Here is a 23,161-nt window from a genome sequence, read left to right on the forward strand (position 1 = left end):
TCTGTATATAGACACAGCCCAGATGTGGTTTTTCTATGACAATTTGTTATCATGCAGACCCAGCCACAAGCGAGAAACTAAAACAGCTTCTTATATGATGTATGTGTCTAGTCAAGGACGTGTTTCAATGTCCGCCCGCCACTACTCCTCTGTCAGTTTGTTATGCTGTGAGGACTTGTGTGACGGTGTGATGCTGGAAATTATGCTACTGCTTCTGCAAATACCAGAACAGTCTGTTGTTGTTGTTGTTGTTGCTGCTGTTGTTGTTAGGTACCATAGGTTCTGACACATAGCATTCTTAGGCACAACAGAATGAAACACTGCCAATCCTGCACCATCTTCATAATTGCTCCTATGCTTCAGCCCATTGTTGCAGCCGCTGTGTCAATCCATCTCCTTGAAGGCCTTCCTCTTTTTCACTCCCCCTCCACTTAACCAAGCGTGATGTCATTTCTCCAGGGACTGGTCTCTCCTAACAGCAGGTACAAAGTACGTGAGACAAAGTCTTGCCATCTTTGCTCTAAGGAAGGCTCTGGCCGTACTTCTTCAAAGGCAGGTTGATTTGTCTTTTAGCAGTCCATAGTGTTTCCACGATCCTTCTCCAGCACCACAATTCAAATGGTTGATTCTTCTTCGGTCTTCCTTGTTCAATGTCCAACTTTCACATACATACGATGCAATGGAAAATACCATGGCTTGAGTCAGACACACCTTGGTCCTCACAGTAACATACTTGCTTTTCAACACTTAAAATGGGTCTTGTGCAGCAGATTTACCTAATGAAACATGTCTTTTAATCTCTTGACTGCTGCTTCCATGAGCATTGATTGTGAATGCAAATAAGATAAAATTTTTGACAGTATCAAACTTTTTTCCATTTATCATGAAGTTACCTAATGGCCCAGTTGTAAGGATGTGGGTCTTCACATTGAGCTGTAATCCAGACTTCTTCAGTTTACCACGTAGCTATCTTCCAAATTTCTTGGCATAGAAGAGAAAGTGCTTACAGTGCTTCGTCAGCCTGTTGACACATCTCAATTTGTAGTCCATCAATTCCTGAAGCATTGATTTTGGCTAATGCTTTGAGTGCAACTTGAAGTTCCTTCCTTCAACACCATTGGTTCTTGCTCATATGCTACCTCTAGAAATGGTGGGATGTCAACTAATTCTTTTGGTACAGTGACTGAGCATTTTTTACATCTTCTTTTGAAGTCTCCTGCATCATTGAATATTTTGCCCATGGGATATTTCAATATTGCAACTTGACACCAGAATTTATTCTTGAAACTAGTGTTTTTTTGCTGAGTGTCTTCTTCCTTTTTAGTTTTCTAACTCTAGGGCCGTGCACGTTTCATTATAATATTTAGCTGTATCTTTTAGAACTTCCCTTTGAAATTTACTAATCAGCTCCTTGACTTCACCCTTTCCTCCACTGGGTTTAGGTACTCTACAATTCACAGTCTCTTCTGACATCCACTTTGATCTTTTCTTTCTTTCCTGCTTTTTTAATGACCCTTTGCTTTCTTTGTGAAGGACTGGCTTGATGTTCATCTCACAGCTCATCAGGTCTTCAGGCATTAGTATTCAATGCAGCAAATTTATCCATGAGATGTTCTCAAAATTTAGGTGAGATAAACTCAAGATTGTATTTTGGTACTTGTGGACTTGTTTTAATTGTTTTCAGCTTTAACCTGAACGTACATATGAGCACTTGATAATCTGTTCTTCAGTCAGCCCCTGTCCTGGTATTATCTGTTGATAATGAGTTTCTCAAGTGTCTCTTCCCACAGATGTAGTCAAATCGATTTCTATATTTTCTCTCTGGAGAAATCCATGTGTATAGTTATCTTTTGTGTTGAGGAAATGTATTTACCATGAACAAGTTATTGATCTTGTGAAATTCTATCATATCCTCTAACACCTCTATCCCCAAGATAATATTTTCCAGGTATTTTCCTTCCTATTTATTTCCTAATTTTACATCTCAATTGCCAGTAATTATGAATGCATCCTGATTGCATGTTTGATCAATTTTAGTCTGAAAACATTGGTAACATTTCTTCCATTTCTTCATCACTAGATGCCATTGTTGGTGCATAAATTTGAATCATAGTTATATAGAATTAATTTCCTTGAAGGAAAATAGATATAATTCTAACACAGACCACAATGTACTTGATTGTGAAATCTCCTTTAGACAATGAATACAGCCTCATTCCCTTGATTGTGGCATTCCTGGCATAGTAAATCATTTTCTGATTCAAAATGGTCAATATTAGTCCATTTCTACACATCAGTTCCTACTATATCTATCTTTCTGTGATCCATTTCATTTTTGATGCCTTCCAACTTTCTTAGATTCTACTTTGCACATTTCAAGTTCTGATCATTAGCAGGTTTTTGTAGCTGTTTTTCCATACCCTGTGTCATGCCTCATCAGAAAATAAGATCCTGAAGGTTCCACTCTCAAAGACGTTACCCACTCATATCACTATCATCAACTCCACTTGGAGAAAGCAGCTTCTCTTCAGTCACATTTTGAGTGCCCTCTGACCTGAGAGGCCCATCTTCTGGCACAATCTCTGACAATGTTCTGCTTACATTCATTAAGCCATCAATATTTGACAATGTTTTAGAAGCGGTGCACATGGTTTTCAGTGGCTCCTTCCTCTGAGGTGGGCAGCCAATTCTTTCTTCACTGTCTGTCCTTAGTCTGGAAGTGCTGCTGAAACCTGTTTACTTTGTGTTACCCTGCTGGAATTTGAAAGGCCAGTGACAACTTCCAGCATCACAGGCCACCACAATACAATAAACTGACAGACAAAAGTATAATGAAGTAAAAGAGATGAACAAAAGATGTCAAAGGTCAGCTCAAGAAGACAAACCAAATATTATCATGAAATGTCAAAAAACCTGGTGTTTAAAAAAAAGGAAGAATACAATCAAACTAAAATAACTGAGGGGGAAAAAAGTCAAGCCCCAAGTTGTAATAGTGAAGGATTCTGTGTGCAAGATATTAGATGATGCAGAAAGCATCAAAGAAGATAGAAGGAATACATAGACTCATTGTACCAAAAGAATTAGTCTACATTCATTGATTTCAAGAAGCAGCATATGATCAAAACAAGAAGCTATAGAAGGAAGTATTTCAGGCTGCATTGAAGACATTGTTGAAAAACACAGTTCCAGGAATTGATGGATAGAGTTGAGATATTTCAGTAAATGAATGCAATGCTGGAAATACACACTAACTTACACTACAAAATTTGGAAGACAACTACCTGGGCAACTGTCAAAAAGAGGTCCACATATATGCTCATTCCAGAAAAAAAAGTGGTTAAATGGAATATAAAAATTATTAAACAATATCATTAATATCACATGCAAGTAAAGTTTTTCTGAAGATACTTCAAAATTAGGTACAGTAGCCAGAAATTAAAACTGGATTCAGAAGAGGATGTAGAGCAAGGGATAACATTGATCATGTCAGATGGATCCTGCCTGAAAACAGAGAATACCAGAAATATGTGTGCCTGGGTTTCATTGACTGTGAAAAGTCATTAAACTGTGGATAATAATAAATATAAATAACATTATGAAGAATGAGAATCCCAGAACACTTCATTGTGCTCCTATAGAACCTGTACCTACACCAAGAAGCAATCATTCAAATTATAGGACTTAAAATCAGGAAAGATGTGTTTCAGGGTTGGATCATTTCACCACATTTATTCAATCTGTTTGCTGAGCACATAATCTGATAAACTGAACTTTGGAAAAGAATGCCATATCAGTATCGAAGGAAGGATCATTAACAACATGAAATATGTAAATAACAATCTTGCTTGCTGAAGGCAAAGATGACTTAAGTACTTAGTGATGACGATCAAAGACTTCATATGTATAACATCTCAACATAGAGATGTTATACCTCATAACTGAACCAACAGATGCCATGATAAATGGAGAAAAGATTGACATTGTCAAGAATTTCACTTTATAAAATCCAAGATCAGAGGAGGGAATTGTATTAGAGCTTAAATTCTGAGCATCCAGTTTGCAGAAGGCTCTGGATGACAATGAAAGCCCAAAATCAATTTTCAGAGTCCCTACATTGACTAAGTCTCTATTGCATTCCCTGAGACCACTGACCATATATGTGAATAGTTTTGTCCTTGGAGTAGATTGGAAAATGGATTACTGTAGATATAGTTAACTTAATATTTAAATCTTACCATTTGTTTCCCCTTCTGACCCATTTTTAATTTGTTCTAGTATATATTATATTCTGCTTTCATTTGGACTGAAGTTTTTCATGTGTTTTATTTTGTTGTCGCTGATAAGTTATTTCTTTGTTTGGGCGTTTTGTTTTGGTTTGGTTTTGGATGACTTTCTTAGTATGAAATCCAGAATAGGTAAACCTATAGAGACAGTAATGATATTAATAGATAATTAACAGTATGACAGGGGAGCTAATATCAATGGATTCAAGAATGAGAAAAATGATTTAAAATGTATTTTGATGATGATTGCACAACTCTTTTAACATGTTTATACCATCGAGTTGGATTGTACACAAAGACTGTCAATGAAATCTTCTTTTTAAGAATTTAATTTTACTTGGATCCACAACCAGCACCCATGGAAGCAGAAGTAAAAAAAATCATATAACATGGGCATATCTCTGGGAAAATATGTGGAAAAGACCTCGTTAGAGTGTTAAAAACAAAAATGTCACCTTGTAGACTAAGGTGCACCTAACCCAAACCATGGTATTTTCATATGTATGTGAAAGCTCGACAATGAATAAGGATGGGAGAAAAATTGATGCCTTTGAATTATGATATTGGTAAAAATTGATTATATCATAGACTATTAGAAAAATGAACAAATCTGTCTTGGAAGAAGTAAAACCAAAATGCTCCTTAGAAGTGGGAATGGTGAGACATAGTGCCTTGGACATATTACCAGAAGAGACCAGTCCCTGAAGAAGGTAAAGTTGAGATTCAGCACACACACAAAAAAAGGGAGAGTAACCTCAATGGATTACAGACAGTGGCTACAACAATATACTCAAACATAGCAATGATTGTGAGGCTGGTACAGGACCAGACAGTGTTTCATTCTGTTGTATGTGTGGTTACTGTGAGTCGTAACAGACTCAACAACAATATTATTTTCCTCATCTGCTTAAATTCTCCAAAAGTATAGCAATTTGGTTTGATTCAAAGATGCAAACCAATTTCTAGTGGGCATTATGTTGTTACAAATATAGACGTGTGCCTATTGGCCTATTGATAAAACAAACTTTTTATTTCAGCGTATTCCTGCCATGTTTTTTGTTCATTTCTCCATGCTGGTCTGTGAGAAGTGGAGTGGCAAGGTAGCAGAGAGAGAGAACGGTTATTCATTCTCTGCCCTGAAATCCTGCCCGCCCATTGTCTTTCATGATGTCTCCAGCCACTTGCCAACTGGTCATCATTCTTTTCCCATTTTTCTCTTAAAAATGACTTCTTTTGAAACTTTCAAAAATAATATTGCTGCTCCTTTTAGTTGGAAAGTAGATAAGGAAAAGAACAAACCAATTTAAAACACATCCTGTACTCTACGACTATCTTCATACTGCACAGTCAGCTCTAAAGGACCTCCTGATGAAGTCAGGATGAGCCAATCCAAATGGAATGTGTTTTATACCTAGATCTTTATGGTGTCCACAGCATCTATAGGATAAATATCCATGGTTAATACCTATCTCTGGTATTAGAAAGTTTGTAATAGTACCACTTTAATTGTTGTTTATATTCTTAGTAGTGATAGTAATTGTCATTTGGGTAGCTCCTTAAAATTTAAAAAATATTTTAAATACATAATCTTACCTGGGCACTTCCACGCACATCAACTTGTGAGATGGCAGGGTAGACATTAGTGACTGGTCAAACCACAGATAGATGGTAAATAAGCCAAAGCTCACTACCATCAAGTCAATGCCAACTTGGAGCCACTGGATAGCACAGGGTAGAACTGCCCTTGTGAGTTTCCAAGATTGTAACTATTTTTCCCCCAACAGTTTTATTGGCACATAATTTACATATCATACAATTCAGTAGTTCAAGTGTTCAATCATATCAAGAAGAATTGTACAATCATTATCACATCCCTTTTAGAACATGACCTCCCCCCCTCCCCATGGTGAAATCGTATTTAAAATGAGTTGTGTGATCACAATCAGTTCTAGTGCTCCCTCACCCCTCCTGTCTTGATTGTTTACTCCCTATCACCCCCACACACCTAAAATTCTTACATCAGTTATTATCACTATGCATCCACTCCTCCCATGAGTCACAAACCCAACAGAAACAATAAAAAACAAAATCAAAATAGGTGGTAAGGAAAAAATAATAATAATATAAAGATAAAAAGTCAAATAATGAATGAAAAAGGAAAAATCCCCTGTGGCAGTTACATAATCTACAGTCAACTTGAGTGAAGGGGTGGAGTCTAGCCTGTCAATCAGGTCATAGCCAATGAAGCCTCTGTTTGGGCATGACCTTCTCCTGAGGAGTCTGGGAACTCCTGTCTTCCTCCCAAGAGGTGGGACACGCATCTTTCCTGAAAGACATTCCTGTTGACAAGCCACATAGAGCTATACTGAAAAAGCAAGAGCCCTGGAGCTGGAGGAGCCCTGTGGGGACCCACACCAGTGCAGAGATGCTTCCACCACCACTGGATCCACAAGACTCTCTACCCACTGGCCTGTGATCTTCCTGCACTTGGTGTCATTCATGTGTTGTGTGACTCGGAAGAGGAAATTATAGACTGGTATTGGACAAATGGGCTAATGTTGGAATTATAGACTTGATCTGGACTGGACTGGGATATTTTATTAATATACAATTACTCTTTATATAAAGCTTTCTTATACACATAAAAGTGTCTATAAAATTGTTTCTCTAGTCAGCCCAGACTAACACACCCCCATCAAATTTTTAAAAGCCAGGGAAGAAATTTTTGTCAAGTAACCAGTAACAGACACTGGCACCTAGAACAGATTCAGGTTGGGTCTACAGAGAGAGGCCAACCTGCCAATTATCAAGTTTGATCCAGCATAATAAAGACTGTAACGCTTTCCAGAAGTAGAAAACTCTGTCTTTCTCCCTTAGAGGAGCTGGTGGTTTTGACCTGCTGGCTTTAGGTTGGCAGCCAATGGGTAAACAATAGCAAAGTTAAAATTTAAAGCAGGACCTCCTACCTCCAACTGCAGTTGTTCAATTTCCCCATCCTTCACATCCCAGCTCCTTAGGAAGTTTGTCTCCTTGCTAGAAGTAGAGCCGTCCCTTCAGGTGAAAAAGTACTCCAGAGCTGCCGCTGCTTTACCTCACTAGGTTCAGAGTCTAGTTTCACAGTCTTTGAATTAATTCTAGGTTAACTTTTTATTGAAATACTTCAGACTTTTAAATCGCATGATCAAGTAGGGAATCATAAGTAAACAAACGCTGAGTAAAAGGTTTATAACCTTTTCTGCTCGCTATCAGTGAGTACTTAAATGAGAAGCTAAAAAAAATGTTCTATGTTACATCTATGGTTAATTTCATTTAGCTTCAACTTTCCATTAAACACACATACACACACACTTACTTTTCAAAATTAGAAAGCATTGATGCTTTGCAAAAGTTTGAAAAACACAAGCAATAATTCCAAAATTCAAAGATAACCATTATTGAAATCTTTTTTGCTCTATTTTAACCTTTCCTTTGCATAGGTCACTTTTTATTACTGATTATGAAGGTTCTGTTTTCAGTTAACTTTATAATACGGAGATTTTCTGGTATTCATGAAAATCCTAGAGATTATCAACTTAATTTATGCATTTAGCATATTGCTACAAGTAACCAATGATGATGATAAAATAACTAGAAATTTTGAGGCAAACCAATTATTTATTTTTTCAGACAAGTACAAGGTTCTTATCTGATCATTCCAAGCCAACTACTGATTCTCTAAGTGCCAGCCAAGAAGCTGCAGCGTCAGTAACACCAGGCAACACTGCCATTCCCATTTTAGAGATTGAAGATATAGAAAATGAAAAAGAAACCACAGCCCTGGCAGAGGACCACCTCAACCAAGAGGTAAAAGTAATATGATTACCCTCATGTGATGTTTAAATTCTCTGATGTCTCCATTTCCAAGCATGGTCAAAAGATTTGTTTATTCATGTTTTACATTTCTAAGATGATTATATCAACTGCCTCCCATCACCAAACAAGTTGTATGGATGCGTGAGTTGTACTCTTTGAGCTGAGGTGGTCTGCAATTCATTTAACTAAATTCTAGTTCAGGTTAAAACTTAGATTATAGAAAATGAGCAACATCGTAAATAAGTTTATATGATAGTAACATCATAAATAAATTTATATGACAATCATTAACTTAAAGAAAATGAATAATGAATATTAAATACTGCCTTAGGAATTGCAAGTACAATGCAGGTGTACTATCATTTGTTTCAAGAATAAACTTCTCTTTCTCTTAAGGCTGAAAAATCTTCCATGCCAAAGTCAAAAGTGGAAAATGATGAACAATCAGAAGATCAGGAGCAGAATTATAGCCCAGAGCTGGACCTGAAGGATCAAGGGGACAGTGATGGTGGCTTTGGTGTGGATTTAGAATATAAACCAACTGAAGGAACCTTGGACCTAAAAGAAGATAAGAGTGATCCTCAAAAGAAAAATCTCCCAGAAAACATTGACGTCCTTGCTCCTGATGCTAGTTCCACTGTGGATTATAGCCAACAAGAAAGTGTCACAGAAAAAAGCCATGATCAACAGTTGAACATGAGTAGCAAAGACCCAGGTGATCAAGGAGACCAAGAGCAGGATCCAATTAGTCCCCAAGGAGAGGAAGAGGAAGAGGAAGAGCAGCCAGATGCCACGGGTACTCACAATGACAGCCAAGAAAGGGAAGAGGATTTTCCCAACAACGAGCATTCGAACAGCGATCAGGAGGAAGACCGTACCCAACTTGACGGTCTTTTGGAAGAGTCCACTCAACCAACTCAAGTCAGCCAGGTGCAGAAAGAAGAATTTGAGCAGGACAACCAAGAGCAAGAAGAAGATAATCCCAACACGGAAAGGGAAGAGGAAAATGCCTCAAAAATCAATAAGCACATTCAAAACACCGAAAGGCAAAGCCAAGGAGGAAACGCAGGGCTTGAAATGATCAGCCCCCACAGGGAGATGGATAAAAAGGTTGCTCCTGAAGCTTTGCTCATGGCGTCTACTGATGATGGTAATGGCATGCCCAGAAATCATGAGGCTGACGATGGTGATTTCGGTCCCAAGAAAAATGCTAGTGACGATTACTTCATCCCAAGTCAGGACTTCTTAGAAAGCGAAAGAGCTCAATCCAATTATTATCACGTCAACAATGAAGAGGTGAAAGGAAGAGCACTTGAGAATGAGAGCGTTGATAGCCCTCGAGCTGGAGAAGCCCAAGCGGTAAGATGATTTCCAGTGACGCTCGTCCCAGAGAGCAATTCATTTTCTCAGTAAACAGTTCTGAACTTTTTCTACATTCTCATTGTTTCTTGAACATAAACTTTATACACACGCGGCTGCGATATATTATAATTATTTATTCTTCCATGCATCTGCAGTAATCTGAGAATGTCTTTTATTATGGTTACAGTAGAAGCAGACCCTGGATTTGGATGCAGTGTATTTGAGAAGTGCAGAGATCAAAGTTAAAGGCGTGGAAAAGAGCTGCAGGGGAGAACCGAATAAAAGAAACATTATTCAAACCATGTAAATCGCATTGCTCAGAGTCATCCCACCTGTGGAGTTTAGGGAGCTGGGGTGCTTATACTGGCTCATTGCAGGTGGAGATGAAGGGTACCTTAATCCCCTTAAAACGTTCACCTCATCCTTTTAGAATAGAATTTCCTGGTTTCCCAGGCATGGAAATACAGACACCGGTGATGCAAAGTTCCTGGAGCTCACGGAAATGATATTCTTTTTATTATTATTTTAATAAATCATTTTATTGGGGGCTCTTACATCTCTTATAACAATCCATACATCCATTGTAGAAATGATACCTTCTGATGAATATGAGGGACAGAAGGCAGTGGCACCTGCTGTTATCAGGCCTAGAAAGCCAGTGCCGCCTCCTATGTAAGTTGAGTCACCAGTGCCTTTAGCATCATATAAGATTCAGTCGTGTTTATCGAATTCGCTATTAAGATCAAGAACAAAGACTAGAACTACAGCTTGGCTAAGTAAAGGCACACTAAAACTGGGAAAGCTTGTTATTACTGGGGGAGCTATTGCTGTTGGCTATTTGGAGCTTCCATGCAGACCTCGCAGCCACCCACTGAGAGTATTTGGCATAACTTCTGATGGGCAAGGTCAATAGTAAATTCAGTTATTGGGAACTCTGCTGCCATTCTAAGGTAGAAGTTCCTTACATTGTGAAAACCAAGTAAGAAACCTGAACCAACAGTTTAACAGTTTCACAAACACATCAAGGTAAACTGTCTTCACTACTGAACCGCAGGTTAGCACCACATTTTTAGTGTTTTCCCTAATCCAAAATGACAAGCCCAAATGTTATAGAGTGATCCTCAAAGATAGAGCACTGAGTCCGGTTGATGAAATTAGGCTAGGTCTTGTTCTCAGAGGTTATTGTCCACCCCGAAGTATGGACTGGTTGCTCTTTTTTGATATCTGCAATTTCCTGGCTCTCAAAATCTCTGTGAACGCATGCTCAATGGGGATTTAAATGAAGCAGTGGCATTCCCTTAACTGACTTTAATTTCTGTTCTCACTGTCACAAAGGCCAAGAAAGCAGAGAGCTCGCCACATGAAGATGCAGACTCAAGCGAAGGTAACCTGAGGGTGGAGGGTGCTGTTGCTGCTACCAAGGTCAACGGCTATGGCTCTGTTCAAGGACTCTGTCAGGAAAGAGAGAGGATCTGCCACCTGGACCTACAATTTTTGCCATTCCCAATCCTTCCTAAGGAATTACTTCCATCACCTGCTGACATTTTTCTTATAGATATAATATGCAACTATGCAGAAATGTGTTTATAAACTGAAAGTCCTGTTGAGCTAATGAATGCAAGCATTTGAATTCTTTTGCACTAGAATTCTTCCTTCCTAAATTCTTTTGAATCTAACAAAAATACTTAATGCAGCCTTATTTATTCTCAAATCCTTGATTTACTAGTAAATCTAAATCCCGCATTTAATTAAAGGTCTACTTATTATACCCCAAACATTTTTAATTTGAAGACAATAAAATCCTCAGGGTTTAACTTCTGACCATTTACACAATAATCTACTATTGACTTCAGACTTACACAGTCTCAGTGAGGCCAGGAAGAACCATTTCTTCTTCACAAAAATCCAACCCAAACTGGTGCCCGCCAAAATCTAGACTGTTGTGTAAGATTACCTTAATGCCAGAAGGCCCCATCTGGGAATGAACTGAATTAAAGTGGCTTCTGTTGTTTTCCCAAATTTTCCCCATTATTAGCTAAAATGAAACTAGTTATCTGGTTGAATTTGAGGTTTACATACTCAGCTTATCTTTGGCCACATTTCCTGGCTCCTCTTTTCTGATAGTTCTTCCTGACTCTTATTTTTATTATAAGTGTTCTTCTCTTTCTTTTCCTCCTTCCTCTTTTTCCGCTCCTCCTCCTCCTCCTCCTCCTCTTCTTCTTCGCAATGTGTTTCCTTATGTTGATGGCCTTCTAATTGTTCCCTTCATTCTTGTAGATTCTTGTATGAGTTTCCAGTGTAAAAGAGGACATGTTTGCAAGGCTGACCTACAGGGAAGACCCCATTGCGTTTGTCAAGATCCAGTGACTTGCCCTCCTACCAAACTCCTTGACCAAGTACGTATTCTACAAAATGGTCTCTAAGAGGCACCAAAAAATTAATGATTTGAAGGAAAAGAGTTTACAACTTGAAATTTTTGTTGGAAACAAAAAGGCAGGTATGTGCAAAATCAAACTATTTGTTACCATGGTGTCCTCGTGTTGTTGTTGCTGTTGGTTAGTGTCATGTTGATTCGAACTCATGCAACCATGTGTGCAAAATACATTCAGTCTGTAAAATACCAGGTTCATGTTCAGCAGTGCCCTGAATGGATTCAAACCTCCAATTCTACAGCTACTACTATCAGCACTTGATCATTTGTACAACCCAAAGATCCTCACCAAGATTGGGCCCTAAGAAGGCAATACCAGTTAATCTGTACAGTTAACTTTAAAATTCATTTTCTCCTTGAAACATCTGAAGTTTTTATTCTACTGACCTTGTTCAGAAATTTACTGTCATAGTTACTGGTATAGCTTGGTTGAGTGTGTGTGTGTGTGTGTGTGTGTGTGTGTGTGTGTGTGTGTGTGTGTACAGTGGTAGGATTCAGCTGGTTCACATCAGCTCCGTAGAACTAGTACCTAGTTTTTTGTTGAGTTCAGAAAACTGCTTGTTAACATGACATGTATAATCAGGGTTCTCTCTCGGGTAGGTTGGCTGGGCAGTCACCCAATGTGGAACTCACAAATTCACATGCCTAACTCTTTTTAAATGTGTACTGTGTTTATTGTTCTTTTTCAAGGATTAACTTATGAAGTAACCAACTTCAATTATATATATTTTTATCCTTAAATCAGTCCTTAGGACAGCAAATCAGTTGTTAAACTATTTGAATGCCACTCATGTGTGTGGGTGTGGGGTCAATGTGTGCATGTGGGAGCACATGCATGTGCCAAATGGGAGAGTTACGAGTTTTTGCTTTCCACTGCTGCAAAAACAAAAATAGCATAGCGTTTGTCCTGTCTGCCCTATGCAGTGCATTGTTCCAGCCGTTACACTGTGCAACTATCCCCCTACTCATCACTAGTTTCCCCATCGCCCTAGCAAAACTGAAGTTTGGGGTGGGGGGGGGAGCGGTAAGCATGTTTCAGTAGGAGTTTTTTGGTTTTTTAAATCATTTTATTGGGGGCTCAAACAACTCTTATCACAATCCATACATCCATCCTTTGTGCCAATCACATTTGTACATTTGTTGCCATCATATTACCAAAATATATTCTTTCTATTTGAGCCCTTGGTATCACCTCCTCATTTTCCCCCTCCCTCACAAACCCTTGATAAGTTATAGATTATTATTTTCATATCTTACATCATCCTCCTTCGTCCCTTACCCACTTTTCCATTATTTGTCCCGCTGGGAGGGGGTTACAGATTGATCCTTGTGATCAATTCCACCTTTCTTGCCACCCCCTCCCATCTTTCCCTAATCCTGAGGGCTCTATCTAACCTGGATTCCCTGTGTTGTGGGCTTTTATCTGCAGCAGTGTGCATGTTCTGGTCTAATCCAATTTGTAAGGTAGAATTGAGGTCACAATAGTGTGGGGAAGGAAGTGCCAAATAACTAGAGGAAAGTTGTGTGTTTCATCGGTGCTATACTGTACCCTGACTGGCTTGTCTCCTTCCCTGTGATCCCTCTGTGAGGGGATGTCCAATTGTCTACAGATGGGCCTCCCACCCCTATTGGTATGATTTTAGAACTGAAGTTTTGATACATGTTACAATGTGGCTGAAGCCTGAGAATATTGTGCTGAGTGAAATAAATCAAGCAAAAGGGGGCAAATGTTGTATAATGTCATTTCTATGAAATAAGAAAACTAAGCAAATGTATGGCTTTCATCAACTCACCTACCCACCACAGCTTGGACAAAGTACAATTTATCAGACAGGATGAGGACGTTAAGGACCTTTAAGGCTATGAGCTACAAGGACGGCTGTTTTTCTTTTTTAACTTTTGATTGTGAATTGGGAGAAGGTTCACAGAGAGGATCACCAACTTCACCGTGGACAAGGCGCACACATTTGGTTTCATTTCACTCACCAGTCCCTGGGAAGCAGCACCACTTACCCGGCTTCCTCCCTGGGTTTCTGGTTCTCCTTCCTCCTCCTCCTCTCCGGGCCCTTCGCAATTTTGTCCTTGGATGAATGCTGTCCACTGTGCAAAGGGCTGGTGATTCTAAGGTGTCATACCTCCTAGTCTCGCTGTCCCTTGGGGGGTGGGTTTCAATGAGCCTTCAGTTTAGCCCGTTGTTCTCTGCTCTTCCCCAGGTGTGTGGAACTGACAATCAAACCTATGCCAGCTCCTGTCATCTGTTTGCAACCAAGTGCAGCCTGGAAGGAACCAAAAAGGGACACCAACTGCAGCTGGATTATTTTGGAGCCTGCAAATGTAAGGCTTCATCGTGACTATCACACCGGTAGCTGAGAGGGTTTGGGGGCAGTCTGTGAATACCCGAATCATAGTTCAATGGGAAATAGCTACTGCAGTGCATTAAAACCGACTGGGGGCGTCCAAAAATAAGAGGACTAATGCCCAGGTTCAACCCTAAGAGCATGGACCTAATCAGATTGGGTGGGGGCCCAGGCATTGTTTGGAGGTTTGTTTTTTAAAGTAACCTAGACGATCTCAATGTGCAGCCAGGGTTCAGAAGCACTATGATAGGATATGTAATCCCCTTAATAATTGAGATGAATCATAGGACTTTGACCAGTTTGTTTGTCCTCTTTCCTATTTAAGTTAAGCCTCTGCCAAGAACTTTTATGACAACATTTTCTTGCCGGCTTTTTTTACATTGTCTTCCTCCCACAGGAAACTCTCAATTGTGCTTGGATCCCCTCTCCAATCAATGTTTCTCCACCTTAGCAGGGCCCACTAATATGTCTGGGTCTCCTCTCTTTCCACATTAACTCACTGCCACAGTAGAGCTGCCCCTAGAGGTTTCTGAGGCCACAACTCTTTACAGCAGTGGTTCGCAACCTTCCTGATGCCACGACCCTTTCATACAGTTCCTCGTATTGTGGTGACCCCCCAAACATAAAATTATTTTCGTTGCTACTTCATAACTGTAATTTTGCTATTATTATGAATTGGTGACCCCTGCAAAAGGGTCGCTCGACCCCAGTCGTGACCCACAGGTTGAGAACTGCTGCTTTAGAGGAACAGAAATCCTCATGTTTCTCCCGAGGGACTGGTGGGGTCCAGCTGCAGATCTTGCTGCTAGCAGCCCAGCAATAACCCACTGTGGCACCGAGGTTCCCGTTCCACATCGGTGGGAGGGCTAACTTCCTCCGCCCTCTCTACGCTAGGTCTGACCAGACGATTTGCTCTGTGAGATAAAGCATGAGCACGAGGCAGCCATGTGTGTCAGAGTCAACACATGTAAGAGGTGGGCATGATTCCCCATGTCCACTTGCCTGTCACTTCACACCTTGAGGCCTTGTATTCAGATGGTCACCTCATAGGATGATGGAATCGCCCATCATCTTTCACCTCGGGGCAACTACACAGCCATCCTGTGGTAGACTTGCAGTGATATATCAAAAAATGCACTCTTATTTCTTAAAGTCTCTGAGACTCACCGTCCTTTGTAACCACCGTGGAATCCAGCCCCGGCTTTTCCCTCTTTGTACCTCCTCCATCTGAATTCTAACACCCTGTTTCTGGAGAGATCGCTCTAAACCCTGGTTGCCCGTGCAAATTCCATGTGGAAGTTTCAAAACAGCCTAATGCCTCAGTTCCTCTCCAGACCAATCAAATCAAAATGTCTTGGGATAGATGTGGACCTCTGGCATCTTTTGGCAACCCCCTCAGACAATTCTGGGGTGCAGCCAGGTTGTAGGCACTGCTGTCAAGAGCAGTGGCACGGGGAGAGGAGGCTCTACAAATCACCAGGTGTGGTTACGTTCCCCTGAATGAGGATTTGGCAGAGGGCGGGACTAAGACCAAAGATTACCGCATATTTACTTTCTGCTTGGAACAGCTATTCCTGCCTGTACGGACTTTGAAGTGACTCAATTTCCTCTGCGGATGAGGGACTGGCTCAAGAATATTCTCATACAGCTTTATGAAAAGAACCCTGAACATGCTGGATATCTGAACGAGAAGCAGAGGAATAAAGTAAGCTCCCGGTGGTCGGCTGCCCTAGAGTCTGTCGATAGGAGCTGAGGGAAGCAGGTGGGCAGAGGGCTGCCTGGCCCCGCATACCTTCACAAGCCCGTTTCCTTTCTGCTCCGGGCTAGCTCATGTGGATTGATAGAACAGTGGTCACTGTTCATCCCCCAAGGTGCGGGACATCACCAAGCCATCCCATCCCTTCCTAAAGGGCAGTGTGGCCCAAGCAGGGCTGTCCATCTCCACCTAGAACACACTCTGGCTGAGCAAAGGGAACATAAAGTCTGCCTTGACAAAACCAGGCCCAAACATGGTATTTACATCTAAATTTCCCCCGCCCCCACCCTTTTTAGGTCAAAGATGTTCCTTATGAAGGGAGTCCATCATTCACAAGGACAGTAAGATAGTAAGATGTATTATTTTTCCCCTCAGTACAGCTTCTTATTGAAGGCATCCTGCAGTTTTGTGCCAGCTGATTTCAACTCATGGCCAACCCCTGTGTAGGAGAGGAACTTCTTCATCGGGTTTTCTTGGCTATACTCTTTCCAGAAGCGAAGGGCCAGGTCTTTTCTGCAGGGCTCCTGGCTGGCTTCAAACTGCCAATGCTTTGCTTACCAGACAAGTGCAGACCAGTTCCGACGTGACTGGAATTGACTGAAGTGCTATAGATACAACGAAGGACAAAACCTTTGCCTTCATGAACTTACATTCCAGGAGAAGAGACAGACTATAAATAAGCAAGATACATGTATGTGTATGTTTATTGCTGTTCCGTGCCATTGAGTCCCTTTCAACACACAATGACCCCATGTGACAGAGTAGGATTGCCCCATAGGCTTTTCCAGACTGAAGTAGATCACCGGGTCTTTCTCCCAGAGAGCCTTTGGGTGGGTTTGAATTTTCAGACTTTCAGCTAGCAAGCAAGTGCTTCCCATTGCACCCCAGAGTCCTTAAAGAGGTTCGTGGACAAACAGAACTACGAGATCATGGAATTTTCCCATTAACTTTTGAAGACCCTTTGTATTTATATATTCACACATACATACATTTATATATATATACATATATGTGTATATGTACACACTGATACATATATTGATACATATACCCATATACATCTATACAACTAACTATATGAGTGCAAATATATAAGCATGTACAAATATATGCATCATGTCAAATGTGGAAGTATGCAAACAAAAGGCTGTGTAAGGTATGTGGGATGAAGACAAAACAAGGGGTTCGCATGCAATAGCAGTGTCAAATATATGTAGTAAGCCCAGGACAGAGCTGACCACTGATTCGCTATGTGGAGATTATAGCTGGCTTTGGCAGGGCTATTTCTGTGGTGTGGTGAAGGAAAAAAATGGCTTAGTGAAAGGGGTTCAAAAGATAATAGAAGGAGGACTATGGAAGCAACAAGTACAGAAAAGACCTCCATGGAATTGTGCTGCCAAAAGACAGTGAGAGTGGTAGCAAGAGGAGGAGTTCAGGAGTCCCAGCAACCACTAGGAGATGATGGAAGACGTTTGTATGCTTTTGGAAACAGCCTGGTGAAGAAGGAAAATTTACTGAAGAGCAGACAAGATACTCAACTGCCAAAAATGTATTCTTGATTCAAAGGCATAGATTTTGGAGCACAGAGGAGGGGTTAGGCTTAGATGGAAGCACAAGAAGTTTGTTCAACCACTGTAACAGGGACGCTAGCTGGTGGATGTGGTCATGGGAATGGGTGGATGCTCTACTCAGATCACTTCCATTTTCTCAGAAAAAGAATTGGCAATATTGTAAGTTGAAAGATGTGTATGTACTGCCCCAAAATTATTTCTGTCCTCTCTCTTTAATGCATTGTCATGGAGAGCCTTGAGAACATTAGTTCTGATGTAGGGGTATTTCAGTGGGAGTGGAGAGACAGAATGGATACATATTAGGGCTAAGCCGAGACCAAACCAGCATTGGGTGGAAAGACAGACAATTTAGAATCAAGTATGTCCATGGAGGGAGGAACAGGAATTTCACTAATCACTTTGTCTGGATCCATTCAGCCCTCTTTATTAAAACCTTCTCATTATATTGAGGCGTGTGGTGAACAAATAGACTTACATTTAAAAGCAAATAGACTTACATTTCTTCTGAAAACCCCAGACTTTTAACCTCAGCTGTTATATGATGTGGAAATTTAAAAGTCTGTCACATTGAATAGGAGGCATTTACACTGGTCTCACATGATGGCCTGGGCTTGCTTACGGTGGTCATGGTGCTGGTACCCTTCAAGTGGTTGTTGTTGCTGGGTTTCATCAACTCAATTCTAACTCCTGGCGATCCCACGTGTTACAGAATAAGCTCCTCAATAGGAGTTTCTTGGCTGTAATCTCAATGGAATCAGATCACCAGAACTATCTTCCACTGGAGCATTGGATGGGTTTGAAGCTACAGTGGTTCTCAACCTTCCCAATGCCGCGGCCCTTTAATACAGTTCATGTTGTGGTGACCCCAACCATAAAATTATTTTTGTGGCTACTTCATAACTGTAATTTTGCTACTGTTATGAATCAGGCAAACCCTGTGAAAGGGTCGTTCGACCCCCAAACGGGTCGCAACCCACAGGTTGAGAACTCCTGAGCTTCAAGGTTTGAACCTTCAAAGTTAGCAATTAAGCAGCTGGTGCAAACTGTTTACACCATCTAGAAACCTTAATGTTTAGCAAATGAGCAGTATATTACATTTGTCTCATTCTTTAATAATCTTCTCCCTTCCTAATCCCAGGTCAAGAAAATTTACCTGGATGAAAAGAGGCTTTTGGCTGGGGATCATCCCATTGACCTGCTCTTAAGAGATTTTAAGAAAAACTACCACATGTATGTGTATCCTGTCCACTGGCAATTTAGTGAACTCGACCAACATCCCATGGATAGGTAAATATGTTTTCCTGTCACACTGTCTACTTTTCCATATGGAAGAAAGACCTAGCCAGATCAGGAACTTTCCCAGTTCCATTTTGGAACACAGAAATGCCCAACAAATGTGGTTAGGAATCTTAGCACAAAACTTAAAAAAAAAGAACAGACAGAATATGACCATGTCACAGCACCAATTTTACATGCCATAGGTTGAACCTGACTCAAAGGCTCCAATTCTTCTTTCTCATCTTTGATTCTAGATGCTCAAGATAATCTACTTGACTCAGAGTATGCACCCAATTGTACAAATAGCTCCCAGTGATGACCAAATCATTGTGTACTGGCATCCCAAAGTTGTCTACCTCGGCCCAAAACAGTTTCTTTCATCTGCATCTTTTCACACACATGCTCCTAGGTTAACGGGCAACTGTTTATCTCATTGCAGAGTCTTGACACACTCAGAGCTTGCTCCTTTGCGAGCCTCTTTGGTGCCCATGGAACACTGTATAACCCGTTTCTTTGAGGAGTGTGATCCCAACAAAGACAAGCACATCACCCTGAAGGAATGGGGCCACTGCTTTGGAATTAAAGAAGGTAAGGTCATCAAACCTAATAGGGAGAGGTGTCCTCCTCTCCATGAAGAGGTCCTGCTATGTGGTTGCATGGAAACCTAAAGTCAATAAGATTACCATGAACGGCATGCATGAAGCATTCCAGATAGGGCTCCCTCCATGCACGCTGTTCATTCTTTGCCTCTGACCCTCTGTTTTGGACGGATAGTAAAGGCACTGAGATCTAGGGAGGAGGTTAAACCTAAGAAGGGAGTGTGAATCCAGTATGCATCAGAAGGCTTTCTACATTCCTTTAATTTTATACTTCTCCCTGGTATAGATATTGGACAGAAATATTTAAAACTCATATGTGAGAGGTGAAATAACAAGCCTGATTCTGAACATTGGGATGAGAAACAAAATTAGAATTCATTACCCACCCACTAAAGGTTGGATCTGATACAACAAGTTGCTCTCGGTTATCATTAGCAATTATTTCTTTAATTCTGAACTTCCCCATCGCTGCATCTTCAGCGACAACAACAAAAAGTTCTCTCTCCACTAGAGGAATTTAAATTTAGACATTCATTTTTCTGGGTTATTTCTTTCCATTTCCTACACGAGAGTTCATTTTTATGTGCAAACATGTTTTTTAATAATCAAGATTTGAAAGATGTTCCAAAAATAATCAAGACTGCTCACAAATGCAAATACGGAGCAAACATCGAATCTCTAAGGCAGAAGGCGTACGCCTGTTTAAAACATGCATGTAAGATGAATATCCACCTAAGCAGTAAGAAAACATTGATTTGTCAAAGGTCCAGTTATCCCGCAAAAAGGGTAACCTGTGTGACCTTCACTTGAAAAATATCTTCATGCACATTTCAATGCTTTGAAATGAGAAGGGGCAAAGAGTATGAGGCTACAGTTATTGATAAATAGCAGATATATAATATTTTTCTATAAAATAAACACAACTCAAGGAGCAAAAAAATCTTGCAGAGCAGGAGCATCTGCGCCCAAGCCTTCTCATGAGGTTGTTGAGAGGAGGCTTTGGTTCCTCACCCTGTGGGGGCACCCATAGAGATGCTCCCATCCTGGCAGCTGGTTCCCTCCAGAACCAACGAGAGAGAGGAGAGACTGAACCTGCGATGTCTTTTATAACTTAATCTCAGAAGTGATTTTCATTATGTTCCGCCATAGTCTGTGGGCCACACAGAAAAACCCTGGCACAACAGGGATCCAGCAGAGCTGAAGCAAGAAGGGAGCCAGCTTAGACGCTGTCTCCAATATACTGTCTACATTCTATGCAAATAAAAGAGTTAAGACTCAGATCTATAGAAATGATGCTGATTTCCTTTCTAGCATCTATATTTACACACACAGTAGCTATAAATATCCCCCTAAAATGGTTCAAACTGTCTGCTCTAACGCCTGTGTCAACAAGACAAAAGGTAGCCAGGGCAGCTGTGCTCTGCCCCCACCCCTTCTTCCCTCTGTGGTCCAAAAGGGGGAAAGTCAGCTGGAACAGGGCATGTATGGAGATACCCTATTGTATGACATGTTACTGTAAGGACTGGTCAAAAGGCAAATGAGAATTGTGACCATTTAGTTAAAGAAAATGGCTGTGTCTTTTGCTGGGATTCTGGTACCTGCCCAGCATGTCGACTCATTCAGGCTGTGCTCTGGGCGGTTGTCTGGGAGGAGCAAGAAGAGCTACGAGTCCAGGGAGTCGCAAAGCTCCTGATGATCTTGTTTGTGCACTGTGGTTTGGCCTGTCATTATGTTATTTTGAAGTAGGGAAAGAATTAGCACATAATTAAGCCAGCAAAGCAGATATCAGTCAGAGTAAGTAAACAAGTTATTGCTTTTAGATGTAGCCAGGGAAAGGAGAATACTCTCCGTTTGAAAGTACACCCTTCCCTTCAGCCGGAGAAAAAGCACATTTTAGTCAGCTTCTTCCTGAATTTTAACAGCATTTGATCTGAACATTCTAGTTTCTCAGCAACTAGCTATCTGAACGAGAGCATGTCATTCATTCGGAATGAGTCTCATTTTCCATATCTACAAACATGGGCTTCAATTAGGGATAGCAGAGTCTATCATTTAATGCCCACTACGTGTCACGTATGGACATATATTCTCAGTGATCCCTAAAACTGTTCTCCACGAGGGAAGTAAAATGTAAACAAGAGGACTGACTGCGTTGGGCAGGATCAATGGCAACCACTGCCGGCGTGAAGCATGTAAGGAGCATCACTGAACCATAGGGGAGATCGCTGAAGTGGCCAGTGCTCCAGTGTGTCTATCCTCACCATAAGACAAACGTTTAAAGAGAAAATCAATCAGATCCTGCAGGTCTAACTAAGTCCGTCAAAGGCATTATCCTAAGAGCACCAAGCAAGGGATCATAAAATAGTTAAAGGAGGAAGTGACTTTGTTGGGGGGGGGGGTTAGTTAAAGAACACGTAAGGTGACTGTGGTGGTTAATGCAGACGAGACAATGAGAGCTTGAATTAGGGTTGTGACGTCTACCCACACTCTATATCCTGGGGAAGCCTCCTCAAATGACACCTAAGGTCCTGGCCTGAGAAACACCAGTGCAGAAGCATATCCAAACTACCGCAGTCAATGGTTTTGACATGCCCCAATCTAACTACTATATGACTCTTTTCTGAAAGGGTTTTTTCTTTTGTTTTTCACAGAAGACATAGATGAAAATCTCCTATTTTGAATTCAAGCGGTCCAGTAACCTCCTCTGTCCTTCCCACTCTGACCTATATGCAACTGTCAGCCTTGTAGATTTATGTGTAACAAATATTTGCATGGATGAGAAGACAATGACAGTAATTGAATTATAATGGAGTATGCACCAGGCACTTAACATTAACTCCTGGATAAAAGTCAAGCCAACATATGCAAAATGTTATATACAGTTTGATGTAAACCATTTAATTAATAGAAATTTTACTCCATCAGTTTGTGAGATAATCACTAATTATTAAAAAAATTAATACATTTATATTGCTTATGATATGTGCACTTCAAGTGAATGGAATAATGTTCTTTTGTGAATTGTGTGTATTATTTTCAAAGTCTTAATATCCTAATAAAGTATCCATAAAAACCCAAATGCTTATCTTTGTTTATTTAAACAACCATATGGCTGTTTATGAGAGGCTAAAATATGGATTGAAAATTAGTCTGGTTTTCTTTAATTTCTCTGTTTCTCTATACTGTCTTCCATCAAGATGCCTTTTATGTTTTCAAAGTAGTGGAACCCCTGAGACTATGACCCTTAGACACCCTTCAGGCCTAGAAGTGAACTTAGCCTGGAAGCGCAACTCTCAGTCAAACAATACACAGTCTGTTAGGCCAACAACAGTCCCAGGAAGGTGCCCTCCTTAGAACAGTTAACCACGGAGACCAAACGGCAGATGTGCCTCCTAAGGCCAAAGTGATAGGAAGGGAGAACCAGTGGAAACGCAACGGCAGAAAGGAAGGGCGAAGAGTGCTATTCCAGTGTGAGGGTTGCAACCACTGCCACAGAACAAAATGGGCATGAGTTGTTAAAGGGAAAGCAAATTTGCTCTGTAAACTTTCACCCAAATTGCAGTAAAAAATTGGTTGTTTGGTTTTTAATAGAGTAATAGAAACCAACCAGAGCTCAATTACTTCCTATCAAATGACTTTTTATGACTTGGAATGGTCTTCAGTCACCTCAAA

At 40.6% G+C, this 23,161-nt stretch overlaps 1 protein-coding gene across 1 annotated transcript in view; it reads left to right on the top strand.

The window, feature by feature from the left end:
- The window catches only part of SPARCL1 (SPARC like 1), a 60,901-nt gene extending 38,370 nt beyond the window's left edge, over positions 1-22,531 (top strand). The window contains exons 3-11 of the mRNA XM_075544038.1: positions 7,950-8,126; positions 8,532-9,494; positions 10,833-10,881; positions 11,775-11,893; positions 14,142-14,262; positions 15,854-15,990; positions 18,751-18,899; positions 19,330-19,478; positions 22,141-22,531. Of these exons, the coding sequence (XP_075400153.1) occupies positions 7,950-8,126; positions 8,532-9,494; positions 10,833-10,881; positions 11,775-11,893; positions 14,142-14,262; positions 15,854-15,990; positions 18,751-18,899; positions 19,330-19,478; positions 22,141-22,169 (1,893 nt within the window). The 3' untranslated portion in view covers positions 22,170-22,531. The remainder of the gene's footprint in view (positions 1-7,949; positions 8,127-8,531; positions 9,495-10,832; positions 10,882-11,774; positions 11,894-14,141; positions 14,263-15,853; positions 15,991-18,750; positions 18,900-19,329; positions 19,479-22,140) is intronic.
- Positions 22,532-23,161: the final 630 nt, after the last annotated feature.

This window comes from Tenrec ecaudatus, chromosome 3 (assembly GCF_050624435.1).
Source record: "Tenrec ecaudatus isolate mTenEca1 chromosome 3, mTenEca1.hap1, whole genome shotgun sequence".
Lineage (NCBI taxonomy): Eukaryota > Metazoa > Chordata > Mammalia > Afrosoricida > Tenrecidae > Tenrec > Tenrec ecaudatus.